This window comes from Aegilops tauschii, chromosome 6 (assembly GCF_002575655.3).
Source record: "Aegilops tauschii subsp. strangulata cultivar AL8/78 chromosome 6, Aet v6.0, whole genome shotgun sequence".
NCBI lineage: Eukaryota > Viridiplantae > Streptophyta > Magnoliopsida > Poales > Poaceae > Aegilops > Aegilops tauschii.
In genome coordinates this window covers 130,786,195-130,807,585 of record NC_053040.3, presented here as the reverse complement: position 1 = coordinate 130,807,585, position 21,391 = coordinate 130,786,195, and the positions used below count along the sequence as shown (strand labels likewise).

General features: G+C 46.5%; 1 protein-coding gene across 1 annotated transcript in view; it reads right to left on the bottom strand.

The window, feature by feature from the left end:
- The window catches only part of LOC120966907 (uncharacterized), a 53,557-nt gene extending 35,109 nt beyond the window's left edge, over window positions 1-18,448 (bottom strand). The window contains exon 1 of the mRNA XM_073501825.1: window positions 17,974-18,448. Coding sequence (XP_073357926.1) covers window positions 17,974-18,448 — 475 coding nt within the window. The remainder of the gene's footprint in view (window positions 1-17,973) is intronic.
- Between the last annotated feature and the right edge of the window lie 2,943 nt (window positions 18,449-21,391).

Below are 21,391 nucleotides of genomic sequence, written 5' to 3'. Positions count from 1 at the left end.
TGCTGCGGGTCCATCAAGCTGATGTGCGGCGAAACGCACTCTCTCCCCATCTATGCATCCTGCAGTGGTCAGCTCCCTTACAACCTTGCAGAGCCAATCATCTTCAACTATCGGCTCGGTGCTATTGGAGAACACCGGCGGATTCCGCCTTAGAAAACGGGCTAAGTGATCAACGGGTGGTGGTGGTGGGTTGTTGTTGTTGTTCCCCTGATTCTGGACTAGTATCTGCATCAATGCATTCTGCTGCTGGATCAACTGAGTGAGCTCCGGTGGGAAGGCAAATCCATTGTCGCGTATCGGAGGCATCGGCTGGGTTTAGAAAAGGTGAGAAAACAGAATAGACTGAGGTCTAGGGGGAAAACACTACCCATATGCACATGAGACAAACACAAACATATCACTCAATCAATCAAGCAAGGGCTACAATTGGTCTAACTATCATTACAAAAGTGCTCAGACTATACTATATACATGGTGGAATACTGCTACTGATATGGTGGTCGACTAGAAAAATTGTTCGGTCGAAGACTCCATGATATCCGCTCCAGCTTCATCAACGTAATCATCATCGCTATCGTCGGGGTCCGAGTCGGTGTAGTCGATGATGATGTAGTTCTCCGGGCAAGTGGAATCGTCGTCTTCTCCTCCTGACGCGGGATCTCCCATGAATACTCCCAGCTTCCTTGTCAAGTCGTCATTCTTCTCCACTAGTACGACGATTTCCTCCTCATAACCTTCGTGAGTAGCCTTGAGTTCTTCCTCCAGCACTGTGATCCTGGTCATTGCCTTCTTCAGATCCATCATGCCTGAGCACATCTGACTCTCCTGGCGATGAATGTGTTGGTTTAACTCCTGGATGAAAGCTGCAATAGATCTATCCTTCCTGGTGCTGATCATCTCCCATTGCTCATGTCAGCGCCCACAAATCTGGTAGATAGTATCCTTGAGATCCTAGTGGTAGACTTCTCCAATGCGTCCCAAGGTGATGTGGGCTGCCATGCTTTTGCCTAGACTCCAGGTGGGTGCGTTAAAGGAAAACTCTGTGGGCTCGGTGACTGGCGTAAATGTCCTTCCTAGAACTTGAACTTGGATCATCCAGCGCTCCTCTTCTGGTAAAGTGGCGTTGTAAGTCCCGGTGAAGCTTGGTATTCCAATGTTCAGGTACCTAGTGACTTCCTTCAAGTGTCGTCCAAAAGGTGTGTTTTCATCTGGTTGTGCAACTTGTTCCTTGAATCCGCCATCCTAAAGAGTAGAAAATGGAGAGGAGTCAGAAATGAGAAGAGAGTAGTGATCTAGGGTTTTAGCTTAGTGGTCGTGCCCTACAGTCAGCGTGTGCTCTGATACCATCTTATAGCGACCAGACATCAAACAGTCTGATCTCTGTGCATCAGTGTCATCCCTGGATCGGTAATGCTGACACGCACAGTACTTGAGGATTTATAACAGAGTAGCAATCACACACTTATTACATCGAATGTCTCAAAAGAGAACTTATTACAATAAATATGGCTTAAGGCCATCTAAAACGATAACAGTGGAAGGCTTGGAAGCTAAAGTGAGCCCATCAACTCCAACGGCATCACTAAGTGAAAGACCACGACCTAAGGCACCTTACTCGTAGTCTGAAGAGTCTGCAACACGATACGTTGCAGCCCGAAATGGGTCAGCACATGGAATATGCTGGCAATGTAACACAAGAGAGTAATGAACAGAATAATGCTATCACTACATGCATATATGGCTGGTGGAGGCTGTATGGTTAATATGTTTTGCGAAAAGCCAATTTTTTCCTACAACAAAGGAATAAATTTTATTTGACTACAAAGTTGGTTGAAAAAAATAGTGAGAAGGTTCCTCCAACTCAATCCCAATTAAAGTAATCACTAAACCCAATCAAAATTTATATTAAGAGTGATGAGATCCACATGATAATCCAAGATCTAGATACTCAAGATGTCCATAATCGGGGACACGGCTAACCATGATTAGTTTGTACACTCTGCAGAGGTTTGCGCACTTTTCCCCACAAGACTCAAATACATCCATGGTCGGAGATTCGAGACACAGTCTTTCTGAAGCATTAACTCTCTACTCTGGATAGACAGTACCACCTACAACCCACTACATCTGCTAGTCTACCTCTTCGAGAGCTTCACGCAACTTACTCAACTATGCCAGAGCCCATAATGGCTTGTGGCTGCACACGGAAGTTTCTAGCATGAATAATCTTATGATCCCTTTGAGCCTGGGTGGCGAGCCGTAGGATGATCACACGGGTCCTCCGGGATATCCTAGGACAACACTGGATTCTCCAGGTGCCCACAACCAATCTACCCAGATGTGTATTTAAGTTGCCACCTTAAGTTGAACCATTAAGTAACCAACTCACATCTGTCATGAATACACTCAAACCCAAACCACGTCTACGAGCATAGCATAGCAGTATAAGCAACGTAGAAGTAACTCCCAAAGGTTTGATAATAAACAGGTGAATAGGTACTACCTCATCTACTTCCCAAACCCACAATTTAATCAGATCCTAACCAGGCAATTGTTTGAGGATTGATCTAATGCAATAAAACTGGGTAGTAAAGAGGTATGATCAAAGTGTTACTTGCCTTGCTGATGATCCGCGAAACCTAGAGACTCTTAGTAACACGCTTCGCACTCCGGGTACTCTATCGCAAACAAACAAACATACAATAAGCAATCAAGCAAGATGCACGGGTAAAACTCAAATAAGAAATCTAACCAGAAAGTTCAACTTAAGAACTTCGGTTTGCAAAAAGAATCAAATCTAACGAAGCAACGAAACTCAAACTGCGAAAGAAACAAGATCCGATTACTAATCTAGACTAAAGTAAACTTTTACAGTAGCAAAATGTTGTTTAAGTTTGTTAAACATAAAGAGGGCTTCGAGACGAAACTCTAGGCGCTTGAATCGCCTGATTCCGATAAACGAGCGAAAAGTTATACTAGAACGAAAATTGGATCGGAAATCGCGATCGAAAATAATCGCGAAAAATCCGAGAAAAAGAAAAATTGACGAACAGGCTAACGAACAAACGTTCGTTATCTGCGGCTAACGGGCGAAAACCGTTCGTTAAAACAAACGTACGGACGAACGTCCGCTAAATAACTAAACCAAAAAAACCGAACTAGATCTGAAAAAAAAACAGATCTAGGGTTTCGAAAAAAATCGATCGATTTTCTCGCGAAAACCGAGTACGGCGGTGGCTACCTCCGGCGGGTCGGGCGAGACGGCGGCGGCGGCGGTGCGGCTCCGGTGCGGCGGCGGGTGGCGGCTCCGGCGGGGTGGCGCAACAGCGGCGGCAGCGAGCGGCGCGCGGCGCAGGCGGGGCTGCGCGGCGACTAGGGCTTAGTAGCATGCACGGTACCAAAGGCTCACTCTTAGTCACAGACCGCAGAGCGGCTGTCCGGCTAGCAAGAGCGAACGCTGGAGGCCACCCACGCGAAAAACATCCGGGAAGAAAAATGGTTCGGGCGACCCGGCCGTTTCCTTTATGAGTATCTGCTCGGTCGAATCTGCTCCCAGAGTTCGAGTACTGTACACTCCACTACACGGCCCACTCTCAGCCACAGACCGCAGAGCGGCTGTCCGGCTAGCGAGAGCACAAGCCAAAGAGCGGAGGGGACATGAAAAAGATTGAAGGGGGCTCAGACGAAACCGAGTCGGCACCCTCCGCATAAAACTTGCAATGCTAAAAGCAAACATTTGATATATCTGCACGGACTAACTTTGTCTTTTGCATGATCATATCCGTGGGGAACCCCCCTCCTCACTTAGAGGCTCGGAGGCTACACCCAGTGGGTGAGCTGGCGCGCCCCCACTGGAAGCAAGCCGCGCCGGCTGCAGCCCGCAGCCGGCTGTCAGCAATAGCATCAGTCGGCGGACACCGACACCATCAGTCGGCGGACCCCGCGTCCGTGCCCGACCACATCAGTCGGCGGACCCCGCGTCCGCGCCCGACGACATCAGTCGGCGGACCCCGCGTCTGCGCCCGACGCCATTGGTCGGCGGACTCCGCGTCCGCGCCCGACCGCATCAGTCGGCGGACCCCGTTTCCGCCCCCGACAGCACCAGCCAGTGGACTCCGCATCCACGCCCGGCAGGATCCCGCGCCCATCAGCCGACGGACTCCGTGTCCGCACCCGGCACCCTCGACACCGTCGTCTGCACCAACAACCGCGAAAAGCCTCCGCCCAACTTTTCCAAGTGGCCCGGAGGTTCGGAGACTACACCCAGCGGGTGCGCTTGCGCGGCCCCGCCGGAAGTAAGCCATGCCGGCTGCGGTCTGCAGCCGGCCGTCATCGACATCTTCTACATCAACACCCGCTAAAAAACCTCCGCCCAACTTTGCCAAGTTGCCCGGAGGCTCGGAGGCTACTGTCGGGGTAATTGACCACGGGTACCCCGAAGATGGCGAGGCAACATTTTAAGACATCGGGGCTAGCAAAGCCCCTCAGTCCAACTATTGAGGCTGCCCCAGACAGCCCCCTGTCCGACTGCCCGGGCCGACTCGCCACCCGGCCTGCTCTCCGTCCGGCTGCTCCAGCCGGCCTGCCGCGCAGAGTCAATTGCTGCTCCGACCCGATACCGACAAGACCCTGACGAGACGGTCATACCCGGCACTGTGCACGCATCACCTCAAGCCATCATGTACGTACATCAAAATTATTGGAAGCAAATATATTATTTATGTCAAACTCCCATTCAATATATAAAGCAGGTCTAAAACAGTCATTAAATGGTGGTATAGAAACATTAACCTGATCATGTGCATTTGACTCAGGAGACAAACATGACACCCCCAGCATGCCCACTTGCCCCCATGCCACTACCTAGCTTAGGAAGTAAGCTAGCCCACACTATATATATGAGCATCCATCCATCCAGGATGGACTCACACCCACGCATGAGCACACACATGCTCATGGCCACAAGCACTTCGGCCACTAGAGCATGCCACATACATGCATATACGAGATCAGGTACCCATGGCACTGATCTTAGATACAGCTCTAGGAGCACTTTGTACTGCCAGATGTACACTCCATATATACATCCAGACATGCAGGAGTAGGGGCATTATCTCTCCGGAGAGCCCCAAACCTGGGTAAACTACCACGTGATACTCGCATACCCGTCCCCGGATATTCCAGTGGCAGTCTTGCCCTCACCTCAAGCCACCCTGTGGCATCTGTCGTCTCGCAACCCCCCCCCCAGGCCCCCCATGAGAATACCACGACACTACCATGTCTGTATTTTGTATTTTATTAACACCTCTCTCTCTAAGCATGTGGACATGATTATCGATATCGGCTTTCGCTTGAGGACAAGCAAGGTCTAAGCTTGGGGGATTTGATACATTCATTTTGCATCATGTTTTCCTGCTGTTATTTATAGTGTTTCTAATCATTATAACACCTTGTGGAGCAATTCTAATGCCTTTTCTCTCTTAATATGCAAGATTTACATGGAGAGGGAGATTACCGGCAGCTAGAATTCTGGACCTGAAAAAGCTACGTCACAGATACCTATTCTGCACATCTCCAAATGAGCTGAAATTTCACGGGAAATAATTTGGAATATATAAGAATTATTGGAGAAAAGAAATACCAAAGGGGGCCACCCAGGTGCCGACTAGGCACCATGCCGCGCCTACCCCCCTAGCGCGCCCTGGTGGGTAGTGGGGCCCCTAGCCAGCCTCTGGTGCCCATCTTCTGGTATATAAGCCAATTTGCCCTAGAAAAAATGAGGAGAGGACTTTCGGGGTGGAACGCCGCCGTCTCGAGGTGGAACTTGGGCAGGAGCACCTTTGCTCTCCGGTGGAGCGATTCCGCCGGGGATACTTCCCTCCGGGAGGGAGAAATCAAAGCCATCGTCATCACCAACAACCCTCTCACCGTGGGAGGATCAATCTTCATCAACATCTTCACCAGCACCATCTCATCACAAATCCTAGTTCATCTCTTGTGTTCAATCTTTGTATCAAAACCTCAGATTGGTACCTGTGGGTGACTAGTAGTGCTGATTACATCGTTTAGTTGATGCTAGTTGGTTTATTTGGTGGAAGATTATATGAAAGTGCAACTATCCCTGGGTGGTTTTGGTAATTCCTAACAACATATAGCTCATTGAGCTAATGCTATTTCAAGATAAATATTTCAGGAAGCTCAATGATTGGCATGGCATGGATTAGAAATGTGGACCCCTCAAAATGCTAAGGACAAAAGATTGGCTCAAGCTCTAAAGCTCAAGACTCTACATTTTACTTTTAGTGATACAAGATCACATTGAATCCATAGGAAAAGCCAATACTATTAAAAGGGGATGAGGTGTTGCTTAATGGATTGCTTGCTCAAAATGCTTAGTGATATGCTCCAAAAACCCTCAACCACTTTCTCATATCCACGTATGTCCCAAACCAAAAGTCAAACTCGGCCCCACCGAAACATTCTATCCGGTGCCACCGAGTTCATTTGACATAGCCACTGCCACAAACCCTAGTCACTTCGTCTCATTGATAGGGATCTCGGTCTCACCAAGATGAGATTGCAAACTCTCTGTTTCCCTTCGTAACATTTTGGTCCAACCAAGATGAGCGATCGGTCCCACCGAGTTCGCAATGCAAACTCTCTGTTTCCCCTTCGTAACATTTCGGTCGCACCGAGATGAGCGAATCGGTCCCACCGAGTTTGCTTGACCAACTCTCTGGTTAACTTATTACCAAAATCGGTTCCACCGAGTTTGTGTAATCGGTCTCACCGAGATTAAGTTATGCCCTAACCTTAATGAAATCGGTCACACCAAGTTGACATGTCGGTCCCACCGAATATCCTAACGTTCACATTTTGAACTAAATCGGTCTGACCGAGTTTCATTATTCGGTCACACCGAGTTTGGTGATTTGTGTGTAACGGTTAGATTTTGTGTGGAGGCTATATATACCCCTCCACCCACTCTTCATTCGTGGAGAGAGCCATCAGAACATGCCTACACTTCCAGCATACATTTTCTGAGAAAGAACCACCTACTCATGTGTTGAGGTCAAGATATTCCATTCCAACCACATAAATCTTGATCTCTAGCCTTCTCCAAGTTGCTTTCCACTCAAATCATCTTTCCACCAAATCCAAATCTGTGAGAGAGAGTTGAGTGTTGGGGAGACTATCATTTGAAGCACAAGAGCAAGGAGTTCATCATCAACACACCATCTATTACCTTTTGGAGAGGGGTGTCTCCTAGATTGGTTAGGTGTCACTTGGGAGCCTCCGTCAAGATTGTGGAGTTGAACCAAGGAGTTTGTACGGGCAAGGAGATCGCCTACTTCGTGAAGATCTACCCTAGTGAGGCAAGTCCTTCGTGGGCGATGGCCATGGTGGGATAGACAAGGTTGCTTCTTCGTGGACCCTTCATGGGTGGACCCTCTGTGGAATCGTGCAAACGTTACCATCGTGGGTTGAAGTCTCCATCAACGTGGATGTACGATAGCACCACCTATCAGAACCATGCCAAAAATCTCCGTTTCTACATTGCGTTTGCTCCCTCCAAACTCCTCCCTTTACCTTCATGTGCAATGTTTTACATTTCGCTATTATACTCTTAGATTTGCATGTGTAGGTTGTTTGCTTGACTAGTGCTAAGTTGCTAAAATCTGCCAAGACTTAAAATTGGGAAAAGGCTAGATTTTTATTTGGTCAAGTAGTCTAATCACCCCCCTCTAGACATACTTTCGATCCTACAAGTGGTATCAGAGCTTTGATCTCCATTTGCCGTGATTTCCATAGCTTTTGGTGAACATAGCCTTGGTTTCACAACCTAGGAGAGTATGGCGTCTAGCGAGGGAAATTACCACCGTAGAGGTCCTTACTTTGATGGTACTAATTTTGCTAGTTGGAAGCACAAGATGAAAATGCATATTCTTGGACATAACCCCGCCGTTTGGGCTATTGTGTGTATTGGCTTGCAAGGTGAATTCTTTGATGGGAGAGAACCGAACTGTGAAGCTACCGCGGAAGAGTTGAAGATGCTGCAATACAATGCTCAAGTTTGTGATATTCTCTTCAACGGATTGTGCCCCGAAGAATTCAACAAAATCAGCCGTCTTGAGAATGCAAAGAAAATTTGGGATACTTTGATTGATATGCACAAGGGTACCGACTCCGTCAAGGAATCCAAATTGGATGTGCTTCAAAATCAACTTGACAAGTTCAAAATGAAGGATGGTGAAGGTGTCGCTGAAATGTACTCTAGGCTTGCTCTCATCACAAATGAGATTGCCGGCTTAGGAAGTGAAGAGATGACCTATAGATTCATCATCAAGAAGATCCTAAGAGCCTTGGATGGAAAATATGATACCGTGTGCACATTGATCCAAATGATGCCCAATTACAAAGATCTCAAGCCAACGGAAGTCATTGGAAGAATTGTTGCTCATGAGATGTCACTTAAGGATAAGGAAGAGCTCCACAACAAGTCAAGTGGTGCTTACAAAGCCTCATGCGATGCTCCCACATCATCAAGTGAGGAACAAACCTTCAATGAAGAATTGAGCCTAATGGTGAAAAATTTCAACAAGTTCTACAAGAGTAGAAGCAAGGAAAGAAGTTCCAAGTCAAGGTCCTACAATGACAAAAGATCTTCAAGTAGTGAATGAAATTGCTACAATTGTGGAAGACCCGGACACTACTCCAATGAGTGTACGGCTCCCTACAAAAGAAGAGAAGATTCTCTCAAAAGAAGAAGTAGAAGAGAAGAATCACCACCAAGAGAGAGAAGGAGTAGAGATGATCATTATGAACGAAGAACCTCTCGGAGAAGCAAGGATTCGGAAAGGAAGGACAAATCATCAAAGAGCTACACAAAACGAAGACATCAAGCTCACGTTGGTGAATGGGTATCCGGCTCCGACTACGACCATCACTCCGAAAGAAGTTATCACTCCGACTCCGAATATACTCAAGATGAAGGTGTTGCCGGTCTAGCACTTGTGTCAACCAACTCCTACGACATATTTGACTCACCAAATGAAGGAATTGGAAGATGCTTCATGGCTAAAGGCCCAAAGGTATCACACCCCGAGTATGTTGATTTCAATATTGATGAAGATGATTTGCTAGGAGATGATGATTTACTTGTTGACAACTCTAGTTATGAAAACTATGATGAACTTGCTATTAATCATGCTAATCAAGATAAAACGAATGACGATGATAAGAAGGAGATTGAGCGTCTAACTAACGAACTGAACACTCTTAAGTTAGCTCATGAAACTACCTTGGAAGATCATCGAGAACTTTTAAAGACTCATGAGAAGCTACGCTTTGAAAAGCTCAACCTTGAGCAAGAGCATGAGTTCTTAAAAGCAATCAATGATGATCTTCGCAAGAAAAGTTCTTCTTACATTGCCAAGCATTTACTCTTGTCTACTTACATGCCACAAGTAAAATCTAGCAACAAGAATAAGAAAGATTCTTCATCTTGTAGTAACAATAATCATGCTAAATCCAATATTGTTGCTTCTAGTAGTTCTCTTGATTCCACTAATGATTCTCTTAGCCAAGTTACACTTGAGCAAGAAAATAACTTATTGAAGGGAATTATAGAGAAAGGTGTTTACAAGAGCCTTGCCGGAAGTAAGCAATTTGAGGAAATTGTACGCAAGCAAGGAAGGCACCGGAAGAATCAAGGTGTTGGTTTTGAACGAAAGTTCAATGACAATGGAGTTGAGTGGGAAGAAGATCAATACCCCAAGACGAAGTTTGTTCCTCAACAAGAGTAGTATGATCCTACTTCTTTCCAAGGAACACAAGCTCAAGATGATCTTCTACCACAAGACCACAAGCAAAAAGGCAAGGACAAGCTTCAAGAAGAGATTGATGCATTTGAAGAAGCTCCCAAGGCCTTGGTCAAGTGGGTTCCCAAGACTACATCGAGTACGACTACAACTCCAAGGATTCCCATCAAGATGATGTGGATCCCGAAGAGGAAGAACTAGAGAGTTCTTGAGGGTGACTCCGCCAACATACTTCACTCATATCTTTTGGCAAGGACTTGTGCAAACAACTTCCACATCTTGCACTAGTTCAAGGAGTCACAAACCCTCTTGTTGGTAAGACAAGGGACAAGGTAACCTAATGCTTTCATGGACATCATCTTGTGTGTACATCACTCTATGTCTATGGATATCCTTGTTTGTTCCTTGTGGGACTAACCCGTGTAGGTATTGAAAGTGCAACTCACTTCAATGGATTGCTCCAAATGATCTACATCAACATTGAGCATCCACATCTTCAACATCTACATGAAGTCATCATCGACAAAACCTAAGGTTAGTTCATCCCTCTTAGGGGGGATATCACATCTAGGGGGAGCTTTACTCTAAGAATTGAGCTAAAGCAACTCTAATGGTGTGAACACAACAATGCTTTATGTAAAAGTGGTAACCCCACTTGTGCTTAAACGATGAGTATGACCTATGATCAAATGTTCTCATTTGACTCCTAAGTCAATATACTCATATATAGATGACCTAGTCATCGCCAAATTGCTTGATAGATGCTAGAGTGCTTGTGCATGCTTTGTCACATATTTCATTTGCCATTTTATTGTGTGAGCATGTTGATTGCATATTTTACTCATTCGAGGACATCCATTTGTTGCTTTGATTGTTTGGCCTTTTCACTTTTGCCAAATGGATGGACAAGAATGCCTAAGAATACCCTCTAGCTATCTATGATTTTCTCGTCTCAAACTCTATTCATGCTACATCACAAAGTTTGATCAAGTCAGATTCGAACCACTCTGTGTGAGGAGCACTCGGAGTCCCCGATTCGTCATAGACTTAAACTTCCAAAACCTCTTTGTGCATTTCGGTATGACCGAGTCATCCACTTCGGTCACACCGAGTTCACTAAGTTGATCTAGGTTTTCCATCTCGGTGCAACCGATTTGAACTTTTCGGTCACACCGAGTTGCAGTAACCGCTTGCGATTCTGCATCTCGGTGCCACCGAGTTGTTCCACTCGGTCACACCGACGGGGTCGGGATATATAAACCCATGGGTGAGATTTTGGAAATTTCTTCAAACTCCTCAGCCCGCGCGTGGCCTGCTCTGCCTCCTCGGGTCTTCGGATCGTCTCCTCGCCGCCAGCGACCTCCCGCCGCTGGTTTCCGTCGCTGTCAATGGAATTCTGCTCCGCCGTTGTCGCCGTAGCGAACTCCCGCCGAACTAGGGTATGAGTTCGACTCTGTGTGCTATTTCCTTACTCCGATTCATAGCACATTGCTTTGCCATGATCTTTACCACGTATGAAAACGATCTATCCATAGAAAACATCCTTTAGGTTAGATTTGATTCGAAAATTTAGGGTTAGGTCTCCGCCGAACTCATCTCGGACCGACCGAGTTGTAGAGATCGGTCTCACCGATTTGGCTTAGGCCATTGCACATGCATTTTCGGTCTGACCGAAAACTGCAAATCAGTGCGACCGAGTTCGAGTCTCTGTGAAACCCTAGCAATCTCGGTGCCACCGAACTGTGACTCGGTCTGATCGAGTTCACTAGTTTAGGCTCCAAAATTGCTTCGGTATCACCGAGTTTAACATATCGGTAGCTCTGAAATGCTTTCTGTGGAGAACTAAAACTAAGTTTTTGAGTCATCTATTTTGCAAAAACTCTGCACTTTGTGATGCTCATCCACTCTACCTCATCTACATATATTCACAGGGTTTGCTGTCAATGTGATTGCCAAGATGTCTGACCAGAGTGACAGCCAGAACAGATCTGAAGAGCAAGTGCATTTGAGTGAGGGCTCTAGTCCCTCAAGCAACTACGATGAGGGCAGCAGGAGCACACCAAGTAACTTGCCCAAGGCAGCCACTAGAACAAGGAAGAAGAGAACCTCAGACTTTGAGGATGAGGACTACGTGGCTGTTGAGGATGAGGCCACCTCAAGGAAGAAAGTGCTGAAGAAAGAGTATGGCACAGCTACTGCAACTAAGCCAGGGTTGCATAAGAAGGCACCAGCAAAGAGAGTTCTAATGTCAAAGCCAAGGAAAATTCCAACAGGAGAAACCATGAAATTCACAATAGAATTAGATGATGGTGAGGAAGTTGGAGATGACAAGAAGAAGAAGAGGGCAAGAACCACATCTGCAAAGGTTCTTGGAAAATCAACTATGGTAAGAGATACTAAAGAAGAGGAAGAGGATGCTGCACCAGCTCCCAAGTCTCAGAAGCTTATGGGAGATGCTATCAAGTCAGGGGCTGCAACATCAAAGCCTAAATCTGCTCCCAAAGCAACAACTCAAGCTCAGAAGCCCATTAAGCCAAAGAGAAGCACTAGAAATATTCCTGCTGAAGAGAAGAACAAGGCCCCAGTGCTGAGGTTGAAGAAGAGGGTGATGAAGCCCTAGTGCTAAGAAAACTGAAACCCAAGATTCCAGACCACAATGATGCTCATCCAGTGGCAGAGGACATGCACATCAGGAAAGATGCAGGATTGAGATTGTGGAGACAGTCTGATCCCTATGCTATGAGGAGGAGGACCGCAGTTGACTACAGGTTTCACACCAAGGAACAACAAGATTTCTATGAGACTATTATGCTTGACAAGAAGCCAATTGTCTGTGACATGAGATGGGTTGATTGGGAATACATCAAAGAGAAGGAAGATCACTTCCCAGGAGTATATGACAGCTTCAAAGCATGTGGTGTTGACAAGTTTGTTGGGCAGAAGCTCACAAAATGGAATGATGAGCTAATCATGCAGTTTTATTCCACTGCTCATTTCTATCCAGATGGGAGGATAGTATGGATGTCTGAAGGTACAAGGTACCAATCAACTGTTGAAGAATGGGCCAAGTTGATCAATGCCCCAGAAGAGCATGAGGATGACTTGGATGTGTATGCCAAGAAGAAGAAAGACCACAACTATATGGCAAACATGTACAAAGAGATCACAGATAAAGCTTTGGAGACACACAAGCTTGGATCTGTGCACTATTTGTTGTCTGTTCTACCCACTATCAACACCATCTTAAGGCATACTTTGCTACCCAAGTCGGGAGATCACAAGATGATTAGATGACATTCCATCAACTTGCTGCAAATATTTGATGTGCCTCAAAAATTCAAGGTCATGAGTCTGATTGTGGAGACAATCAAGAGGACAGCTACTGACCAAAAGAGATCATGTGGGTATGCTCCACATATTCAAGTGCTCATCAACTCCAAGATGGGCACAGGCATTTACTCGTTGGACAAGGAGCATCTACCCCTGTACCCTGAATTTGAACACAACACAGTTGTGATGAATGAGGATGAACCTTCATCAGCACAAGCACAAGAGAAGAGAACTAAAGTTAAGGCAGAGAAAGCTGCAAAGATGCCCAGTGTTGAGGAAGCATCTCAAGTGTTCTTGAAGAGCAAGCAAGATCAGCTAGCATATCTGATCCAATCTACTTTGAGTATTGAGAAGGGCTTGGCCACCCTGACTCGGAATCAGGAGAGCTTGGAGAGGATCATAGAGACCAAGTTCTATGAACTTGATTTATAAGTCACTGAGATTCAGACTACAGTTGAGCAACTCCAGGAGGATGCAGAAGAGAGGAAGGGGAAGGCTACTACAGATGCTTTTCAGCGAGTGCCTAGAGGTCAGAGGTCTGCTGCAGTGTTAGTACCAGATTCTAGAGCTACATCATCAGCACCAGCAGCAACAGCTTCAGTGCCACCTCCAGCAGCCACTCCACCAGCTCCAACTACATCAACTGATGCCTTCGTCCTTGGAGTTCTATCTACACCACCTCCCGAATATCAAGCCTGGGAGACGCATAGTACTATGCATTTTCAAGCTTTTTGGTAACTTGTTGCCAAAGGGGGAGAAATGTATAGATCATAGGCTTCGAGAGAGAGTGTTTTGTTTCTTTGTCTCTCTTGCTTTTGGTTGAAATTTATTGTGTGCTTGGTTGATACTTTATGTCTGTGTGAGATACTTGTTTGATCATGTGTTTGATCATATGCTACTTTAATGCTTGCTTGGATGATATTATCTCTTATATCCCATATATGATCATTCACTTTGCTTGGTGATGAGTGCATGCTTTTAATTTCCATCATTTTGAGCGCTCCACCAAGATGTATGTGACATGGAAGAGTAACCCATGATCCTAATCGATTGTGCATTTGCATTCAAAAGCAAATTTTAAATAATGCACAAATTTAGGGGGAGCTCTTGCTTATCACATACTTCTCAAAGCGACGATGTATTTCAATCTTATGATCATTTGTCGAAGCTTTGATCTATATGTTGTCTTCAGTTACCAAAAAGGGGGAGATTGAAAGTGCAACTATCCCGGGGTGGTTTTGGTAATTCCTAACAACATATAGCTCATTGAGCTAATGCTATTTCAAGATAAATATTTCAGGAAAGCTCAATGATTTGCATGGCATGGATTAGAAATGTGGACCCCTCAAAATGCTAATGACAAAATATTGGCTCAAGCTCTAAAGCTCAAGACTCTACATTTTACTTTTAGTGATCCAAGATCACATTGAGTCCATAGGAAAAGCCAATACTATTAAAAGGGGATGAGGTGTTGCTTAATGGATTGCTTGCTCAAAATGCTTAGTGATATGCTCCAAAAACCCTCAGCCACTTTCTCATATCCACATATGTCCCAAACCAAAAGTCAAACTCGGCCCCACCAAAACATTCTATCCGGCGCCACCGAGTTCATTTGACATAGCCACTGCCACAAACCCTAGTCACTTCGGTCTCACCGGTAGGGATCTCGGTCTCACCGAGATGGGATTGCAAACTCTCTGTTTCCCTTCGTAACATTTTGGTCCAACAGAGATGAGTGATCGGTCCCACCGAGTTCGCAATGCAAACTCTCTGTTTCCCCTTTGTAACATTTCGGTCTCACCGAGATGAGCGAATCGGTCCCACCGAGTTTGCCTGACCAACTCTCTCGTTAGCTTATTACCAAAATCGGTTCCACCGAGTTTGTGTAATCGGTCTCACCGAGATTACGTTATGCCCTAACCCTAATCAAATCGGTCCCACCGAGTTGACATGTCGGTCCCACCGAATATCCTAACGTTCACATTTTGAACTAAATCAGTCTGACCGAGTTTCATTATCCGGTCACACCGAGTTTGGTGATTTGTGTGTAACGGTTAAATTTTGTGTGGAGGCTATATATACCCCTCCACCCACTCTTCATTCGTGGAGAGAGCCATCAGAACATGCCTACACTTCCATCATACATTTTCTGAGAAAGAACCACCTACTCATGTGTTGAGGTCAAGATATTCCATTCCAGCCACATAAATCTTGATCTCTGGCCTTCTCCAAGTTGCTTTCCACTCAAATCATCTTTCCACCAAATCCAAATCTATGAGAGAGAGTTGAGTGTTGGGGAGACTATCATTTGAAGCAGAAGAGCAAGGATGTGACGCCCCCGATTCAATCGTACACTAATCATACACGCAAACGTGTACGATCAAGATCAGGGACTCACGGGAAGATATCACAACACAACTCTAAAAATAAAATAAGTCATACAAGCATCATAATACAAGCCAGGGGCCTCGAGGGCTCGAATACAAGTGCTCGATCATAGACGAGTCAGCGGAAGCAACAATATCTGAGTACAGACATAAGTTAAACAAGTTTGCCTTAAGAAGGCCAGCACAAACTGGGATACACATCGAAAGAGGCGCAGGCCTCCTGCCTGGGATCCTCCTAAACTACTCCTGGTCGTCGTCAGCGGCCTTCACGTAGTAGTAGGCACCTCCGGTGTAGTAGGAGTCATCGTCGACGGTGGCATCTGGCTCCTAGGCTCCAGCATCTGGTTGCGACAACCAGGTAGAATGGAAAGGGGGAGAAAGGCAACCGTGAGTACTCATTCAAAGTACTCACAAGTAAGGAGCTACACTACATATGCATGGGTATATGTTTAAAGGGCCATATCGGTGGACTGAACTGCAGAATGCCAGAATAAGAGGGGGATAGCTAATCCTGTCGAAGACTACGCTTCAGGCCACCTCCATCTTGCAGCATGTAGAAGAAAGTAGATGGTAAGTTCACCAAGTAGCATCGCATAGCATAAACCTACCCGGCGATCCCCTCCTCGTCGCCCTGTTAGAGAGCGATCACCGGGTTATATCTGACACTTGGAAGGGTGTGTTTTATTTAAGTATCCAGTTCTAGTTGTCATAAGGTCAAGGTACAACTCCAAGTCGTCCTGTTACCGAAGATCACAGCTATTCGAATAGATAAACTTCCCTGCAGGGGTGCACCACATTACTACACGCTCGATCCCCTTTGGCCGGACACACTTTCCTGGGTCATGCCCGGCCTCGGAAGATCAACACGTCGCAGCCCTACCTAGCCTCAACAGAGAGGTCAACACGCCGGTCTAAATCCTATGGCGCAGGGGTCTGGGTCCATCGCCCATTGCACACCTGCATGTTGCGAGGGCGGCCAAAAGCAGACCTAGCCTAGCAGGCGTTCCAGTCCAATCCGGTGCGCGCCGCTCAGTCGCTGATGTCAAAAAGAGCTTCGGCTGATACCACGACGCCGGTTCCCCATATCTTGTCCCACGTGGCGGTTAGTGCGTATAAGGTCAACGACCCAACTCAGATCAAATACCAAGATCTCGTTAAGCGTGTTATTATGATGTAACCACAGAGCCGACCAGGGCCAGGCCCACCTCTCTCCTAAGTGGTCTCAACCTGCCCAGTCGCTCCGCCACAAAGATCCACTCGCGGGTACTCCTACGAGCCGACCCGTCTTTAGTCACCACAGGTATCATGTAAAGTATATAAGTATATACCCGTGATCACCTCCCGAGTGATCACGGCCCGATAGTATAGCATGGCAGACGGACAAGAATGTAGGGCCACAGATGGAGTACTAGCATCCTATACTAAGCATGTAGGATTGCAGGTAAAGGTAACATCAGTAGTAGCAAGGACAGGCTATGCAGCAGAATAGGATTAACGGAAAGCAGTAACATGCTACACTACTCTAATGCAAGCAGTAGAGAGTAGAGTAGGCGATATCTGGTGATCAAGGGGGGGCTTGCCTGGAAGCTCAGCCGAGAAGGAGGGGTCGTCAACACCGTAGTCGTATTGGGTAGCAGCGGCGTCGGTCTCGGTGTCTAGCAAGAGAAGAGGGGGAAGAAACAATAAATACAATGCAAACAAAAGCATGACGATGCATGACATGACAAAGCATGATGCTAGGTGTGCCCAAACGCGGTAGTAGGTGATACCGGCGAATGGGGGAAACATCCGGGAAAGTATTCCCGGTGTTTCGCGTTTTCGGATAGGTGAACCGGAGGAGGAAAGTTGTGAGTTCGATAGGTTAGGGGTGTGTGGCGGACGAACGGGCTGCGTATCCGGATTCGTCTCGTCGTTCTGAGCAACTTTCATGTAGAAAGTATTTTTCATCTGAGCTACGGTTCATTTTATATGATTTTCTAAAGTTTTAAATCATTTTTAGAATTTATTTAATTAATTTAATTCAACATTATCCAGAATAGAGAATGTTGACGTCATCATGATGTCAGCAGTCAACAGAGGTGTTGACTGGTCAAACTGACGTGTGGGTCCAGTGGGACCCACCTGTCATACTCTGTTTATATTAATTAGGATTTAGCTAAACTAATTACTTTTTAATTAAACTAACTAATTAATTAGATTAATTAAGCAGGATTAATTCATTCATTCATTAATTAATAATTAATTTTATTAATTCATTTTTATTTTTATTTATTTATTTACTATTATTATTTATTATTTATTTATTTTATAAAAAACGTTTTGGGCGGGCCCCACGTGCCATAGGCACAGGGGCCATAGTGGGTTCGGGCGGCGGATAACGGGGCGGGTGCCCGATGCGGGCGCTCGTGCCCGAGGCCACCAGGGGTGGGGAACACCCGGGCGCCCAGGAGGGCGCGCGCCGGCGGCCACGGCGCGGCTGGAGCCGCGGGGGAGGTGCGGCGGTGACCGAAGGCGGCGCAGAGGGGAGCAAGGGCGTGCGGTGGGGCGTGGGCGCGCGGCGGCAAGCCGGGGCGCGCCCAAGCGCGGATGCGCGCGCGCAGTAGCGGCGAGCGGCCAGGGGCGGATGCGGGTGGTGCGGCAGGGGCGAAGGCGGCCGGCGTAAGGAGCAAGTGCAAGCGGGTAGCGGAGAGGGCTGCCGCGGCACACGGCGCACGGCCGCGGAGCAGCAGCAGCGTACGGCACGGCGGAGGAGGGAATGGACGCAGCCGGGCGGTGCGAGCGCGGCCTGGCGCGGCGAGGCAGAAGCGAGGCCAGGAGGGCGCAGGCCGGCGCGGTGGCGCGCACAAGCGCGGCCAGGAGCGCGAGCTCCGCCACGCGGGCGCGGTCCGGACTTGGGAGCGACGGGGTCATGGTGAGCGTGAGGCGAGGGAGAGAAGAGAGGCCGGGGGGCCTCACCGCGGGCGTAGGGCACGGGCAGTGGGGCGCGGGGAGGAGGTCGGAGACGACGTGCGGTGGGGAAGCAGACCGGCAGGGAGGAGACGAGGTCGAGGGCGACGGGGTCGACGACGGAGTGGCCGAGGCGGCGACGGGGTGGCGTCTCCGGGCGGTGACATCCGGTGCCCCGATCCGATCTGGATCGGGGGGAGAGGGAGAGCGAGTGTGGGGAGAGTGGGGGTGTCGGTGGGTTAGGGTTTGGCCTGGGAAGGCCATATTGGGGGCGGGGTGGGCCGGCCTGGTAGGCCACTGGCTGGGCCAAGGCCTAGTTGGGCCGAGGAGGGGGATTGCTTTTCCTTTTCTGTTTGTTTGTTTTTTTTCTTTTATTTATTCTTTTCTGTTTGTTTAATCTTTCAAATTGTTTTAGTTATGTAAAACATATAGTTAGCACCTAAACTAGTAATAGTAATTATACCACTGCCACAATTATTCTTGTAGTTATAAAAAGTAGTTTTCAATAATTTAACCATTTAAGAGACGATTAAATAATTATTCAGCTAATGTTTCTATTATTTAGTGCATCTAATCATTTTATAAAAAATTGGATTCACCACGACAACCATCTATGATTTACTTGCTACACTTTGAACATTTTAGATTTGACTTTTGAAAACATTTACCGTTTGACTTAATTTTGAATTTGAATTCGGAATGAGATTTGAATGATCGTGAAACTAACAACAGTAATCGTGGTGACGTGGCATCATTAGTAGATGGTTACTGTAGCTTAATTATCCGGGCGTCACAATTCTCTCCACTACAAGAAATCTCGTCCCGAGATTTAAGAGGTAGTGCAAGGGGGAAAGGTCTGGTTACGATATTCTAACGGATCTTCTCACTCTTGGCTGGTCTTCTCGAAGAAGTTAATCCCTTTCGTTGATGTCTTCATTTCTCTGCTTCGGGTCATCATGATGAAGTAGGCATCCTTTCTTCGGGAACTCCATCATACTTACGAAAGAATAAAGGGTGGGTATTCTGAAGAACGGACCTCTGCAAGCTTGACTAGCTGGTCGATAACATCGGGGAAGGTGGCGGAAAGCAACTCTCGAATTGAAACTTAAGAAGATATCGAGAGCAAAGTAAGAAGGTACCATGAGAAGTTTCAAGCGGGCAGGCAATCGTTCGATGCTTGAAACAAAGTGTGAAAGGGGTCCAAAGCAAGGAGAATAAGTACTGCGTCTGATACCAGAATAGATCACTAGGAAGGTGGCCCGTGAACTTCATACGAAATCAAGCGCAAGGAATAAGTTTGGAAACAGGGGTGTACAGGAGAGTCAGGTTTCGATCCTGTGGAACTGTGGGTTATGGGTCCACCATGTGGGTTAAAAGTAGAAAGAGCGATGACATCTTGCACGGTCATGATAGCAAGGCAGGCCAGAGCTTAGCCTGTCAGTTATGTTGGCAACAACGTTGGTACTAAGGGCGAGGGACGAAGAGAACCCTTTTCCTGCTCGTTGAAACGAGGCGGACCAATAGGCAAGGTTCTCGTCCATCGGTGGTTATCGGAATGTCATCAACAATAGAAACAGGGTCGTGCTGACACAATTGTACACCGAGGTGTTTACATAAGCAGGAGAATAATACTGCTTAGATCATATAGATCACAAGAAAGGTTAAACCAAACAATGGAAAGGAAAACATGATTATCAGATTAAACCGAACAATGGAAAGGAAAATGTGCTTAAACACATATTTCAGGGGTATATCTTTCCCAAGGACAAACACAGCATGATATCCATGACAGGATATAATGTAGAAAACTCTTTAGGTAAGGGGAGAGAAATTTCATGACATTACCCATACAGCGGTGTTTGGATAATTGAGCAGGAAACATTTAGCTTTGGGCTTCAAATGTTCTTGTTGAAAAACGGAGTACCACAGACATGCTTCGAGATAGCATTGACATGGTCTTCAAGCAATGTCAGACGTTGGATACACAAGGGATCCATCAGGAACATCTCATAGAATAAGTCTTACAATTTCCTCATGGAAGAATGGATAACCTTGCTAAAAAGGAAACTATAACAGTAGGTCCTTCGGCCAGGTGTGCTGGGCATGACATCACCTTACCGGGTCATATAAAGACCAACGTTATAACTCTTGGAAATATGTTCCAACCATCATATCAGACCGAGATTCAGTTCTGATAGGTGGCAGGATACCTCAGACTCAGGATGCCTGAGAGGAAAGGTGCAACACAAATTGTCGAGATGACATTGTAAGGTTCTCAGGCAAATGAACTATGGAAGCGAGTTCCGAAACAAGAGTTCATCATTAAACCAAGGAGAGGATGAGGAGGTGGTTGATGGACTCAGCGATGATGGATTCCCACAATTATGTGAACAAGGAGATAACATTTGTCAGATCAAATGATATAATGATGTATGCCCGAGGAGAACATCCACGAGTAAACATTGGTTGAAGGGTGCACCCAAAATATGGGCTTAGGTAGCATGACCAATGTTAGAATGGTGATTCAATAACCAATACACCAGGAATACTATCGTTCATAACTTTACAAGCAATAGGGTTGCTGGAAGTTTTGAATTATACACATCACAGTCCATGTGTGGGTACTCCAGTTAGAAACAACACAGAGATCAAGAATGAATGGAGACGGCGATAAGTATTACTATATCAAGAATTTCTTAAGAGGTGGTGAAATTCTCACAACATTCTTGACATAAAAGATGGTAATACTCCAAGGTAAAGAACAAATGTTGGATAGCAAGGAACTCAAGGTATAACACAAAACACGAACAAGTTTGTGTTGGGGGGAGGCAAAAATGTTGTCGATGATAACACAAATCATCGAGGGGCAAGGATGGTATTTCCCATCATGAATTCGATTGATATACT